At 45.6% G+C, this 2,713-nt stretch overlaps 1 protein-coding gene across 1 annotated transcript; it reads right to left on the bottom strand.

Moving 5' to 3' along the window:
* Positions 1-305: 305 nt before the first annotated feature.
* bhlha9 (basic helix-loop-helix family, member a9) lies at positions 306-1,585 on the bottom strand. Its single transcript, XM_061740677.1, has one exon. It carries the CDS (start codon positions 1,472-1,474, stop codon positions 617-619), a length of 858 nt encoding a protein of 285 aa, XP_061596661.1. The 5' UTR covers positions 1,475-1,585; the 3' UTR covers positions 306-616.
* Between the last annotated feature and the right edge of the window lie 1,128 nt (positions 1,586-2,713).

Below are 2,713 nucleotides of genomic sequence, written 5' to 3'. Positions count from 1 at the left end.
CATGCACTTACGCAAGTATTTGTGTTCTGAAAACTCACAAAGTATACAATTGTTTTTCAAGGCGTTATGAGTCGAATCAAGTCAAATAGTCAAATAGTTGTAACATTTAATTTCAATGTTTGTAAAGAGAAAAAATTATGCACAAATTCCTTATAAGTTGCATAAACAGCTTGTATGCTTGTATTTTTAATGCAACAGACAGAATAAATACATTAACAAATAATGCACTTTGGCACAAGACATTAGAACATTTTAAAACATATTAAAACATGTGAAAGGACCTCATTGTGAACGAGGTCTCTTCATTTTTAAGGTCTCACATTTTAAGGTCTCAAGCAGTTGGCAATCTCAGGACTAGAAGATGAAATATTCTTTAGACCAAACATTTTGAATTAGAAGATTATATTTTTACCAATAAACTGCATGCAGCAATACGCAGTCTAGAGCACCAGTGCACTTTAATTTATTTTTGTTTATATGGCTATTACTCTACAGTTACAGAATTACTGCAATACTGAGTTATGGTAAAAACACAAAGATCTCACACCAACTTCTTGTCTGAGAGTGTTCTGCAGTGTCCTGAGAGTTCGGGGTTCACAGTGACGGATTTGACCGGTTACAGAGGGACGTTGTGCTCGGGCTCCTGCAGGCAGCTCATCTGCCACGGAAGCCCCAGAGCGTTCGCCGGCTCCACAAACGTGTCCATGTATCCCTGAGTGCAGGAGCCCCAAATCCCCGGCTGATAGCCCAAACCCTCGCCCAGCTGAAGGCGCCGCGCCGGACTGGGCGTGTGATTGTGGGGGCTGCTGCAGTGTCCGTTGGAGGTGTAAAACTGTCCGTCGGGGTGATAACAAGGATAGTGCGGGGACGGGGGGCATGACGATGCAGAGTTATCCAGGTACACGTGTGGATCTGAAGACAACCTGTGCACCGGAGGGCCTGGCTGTGGCTGCATCTGTTGAGACTCGGAGGAATGCCAGGGGACGTAGCTCTGATGGTCCAGGCGAGGAAGAGCGACCCTGGTCTGTTCCAGCCGGGATGCTGCCATCGCTGCCGGTCCCACGGACGACCGGTAGCATTCCCGGTGGCTGCAGGGCTTGCTTGGAGGGTTAGAGCCCAGGAACACAGAGAGAGCAGAGATGTGGTTGATGGCCCTCTGAAGAGTGGCGATCTTTGAAAGTCGTTTGCCGCTAAGGTCGTGATTCAGGGCGACGCGGAGAGCGTTGAAGGCTTGGTTGTAGTCCATTATCCGCTTTCTCTCCCGGACATTAGCAGCCATTCTTCGAGCTTTTGAGCGGACGGGTCGATTGCGCTTCTTGGCGTTGCCTTCTTCGGGGTCACCGGGGCTGCTGGTTGAACTCTCGCTGTCCTGGAAGTTTGGGTTAGAGCTTCCCTTGCCTTCACCTTCTGCCAGGATAGCAAACTCCAGCTCTTCCTCCGAAAACTCTGACCCTGCAACGCTGCTGCAGCTCATCGTGTCAATAAAGTGGACACCAGACAAGTCAGAGCAAAGTCTTCCTGCAATTCCAGTCGTTGCAGTGCAGTGAGAAGATGTTATTGGTAAAATGTGGTCTGCACAGTCTGCTGGCACTCCTCAAAACCCTCCGGAACAGCTTCTCAGCTTGTTCAGTGTTGGTATTTGCTGCTGAGCAGCCCAGTTATTCTCTCCGTCTGACTCCTCTGGCCCGTCGGTACTAAACCTCTGGAAGACAGGTCGCCCTGCTTTTATAGATCTAGAGGTCACATGATACAGTCACCTGTAAGGAATCTCTCTCCCTCTCTCTCTCCCTCTCTGTCTCCCTCTCTCTCTCTCCCTCCCTCCCTCTCTCTCTCTCTCTCTCCAGGTTTATGGGTGCCCTGCAGGTAAATGTTACTGTCACCTCCTGCAGGTAAATGCAGGTAAATGTTAAATGCAGGTAAATGTTAAATGCAGGTAAATGTTACTGTCACCTCCTCCTCCAGCTCCGACTTATCTTCACATCCTTCAGAAAATCTCACAGGAAAGATGTCTTGTATATATACATATATATACATATATCTTGTACATGTGATACATTAGACACACGTGTTTCAAAATGCAAATCAACTCATATTTTCTTAAAAGGTTTTATTGAGCTGGTTTTCCATCTTGAACACTTTTATAACCTTCAAAAATGCCAATGTTGTTACAACTCAAGACAGAAAGGACTGAGCTGTTTACCAAACTAAATCTCTTCAAATCCCATAAATTTTGTATTTGCAAATGTATATTATATATGTACTAATATATTTAGAGTAAATTATCTCAAGCATTACTTTTTCTTTGCTCTGTGTTACTTATAACTCTTTCTTTTTAAAATAATGGGTCATGAAGGAATATTAACTCCAGCTAATAAACCATGATGCTCATCTTTGACTCTTATCCATCTTGTCCCTTTTGTCCAGCCTGGGAAGAGAGGACAGTCTTGTGTCTTGTTGCTTAGATTCATCCTGGCAATTAGCGTCTCTGGAGCGGCGATTCCCTCTCTGTCTCTCTCGGCTTTAAGGGCCGTGTAATTTAGAGTTGCTGCCCTGGAACCCGTTCCCATAAATCAGGTCTGGGCAGCACCGGAGGAGAGAAGAGCAAAGACTTGAAAGAGAGGGGAAAACAGGGCTAAATATTTCACAATTAGAGTCTGTGATTGCTGCTGGCTTTAGCTATCAATCTTTGATGGTTTGGATTGTAAAGACGGGG

The sequence above is a fragment of the Cololabis saira genome, chromosome 14, assembly GCF_033807715.1.
Source record: "Cololabis saira isolate AMF1-May2022 chromosome 14, fColSai1.1, whole genome shotgun sequence".
Taxonomy (NCBI): Eukaryota; Metazoa; Chordata; class Actinopteri; order Beloniformes; family Belonidae; genus Cololabis; species Cololabis saira.
This window is presented reverse-complemented; position numbering and strand designations above follow the sequence as displayed.

Bases quoted from the DNA above. Each gene is read 5' to 3' on its own strand.
- bhlha9 (XM_061740677.1), bottom strand. From the start codon at position 1,474: ATGAGCTGCAGCAGCGTTGCAGGGTCAGAGTTTTCGGAGGAAGAGCTG.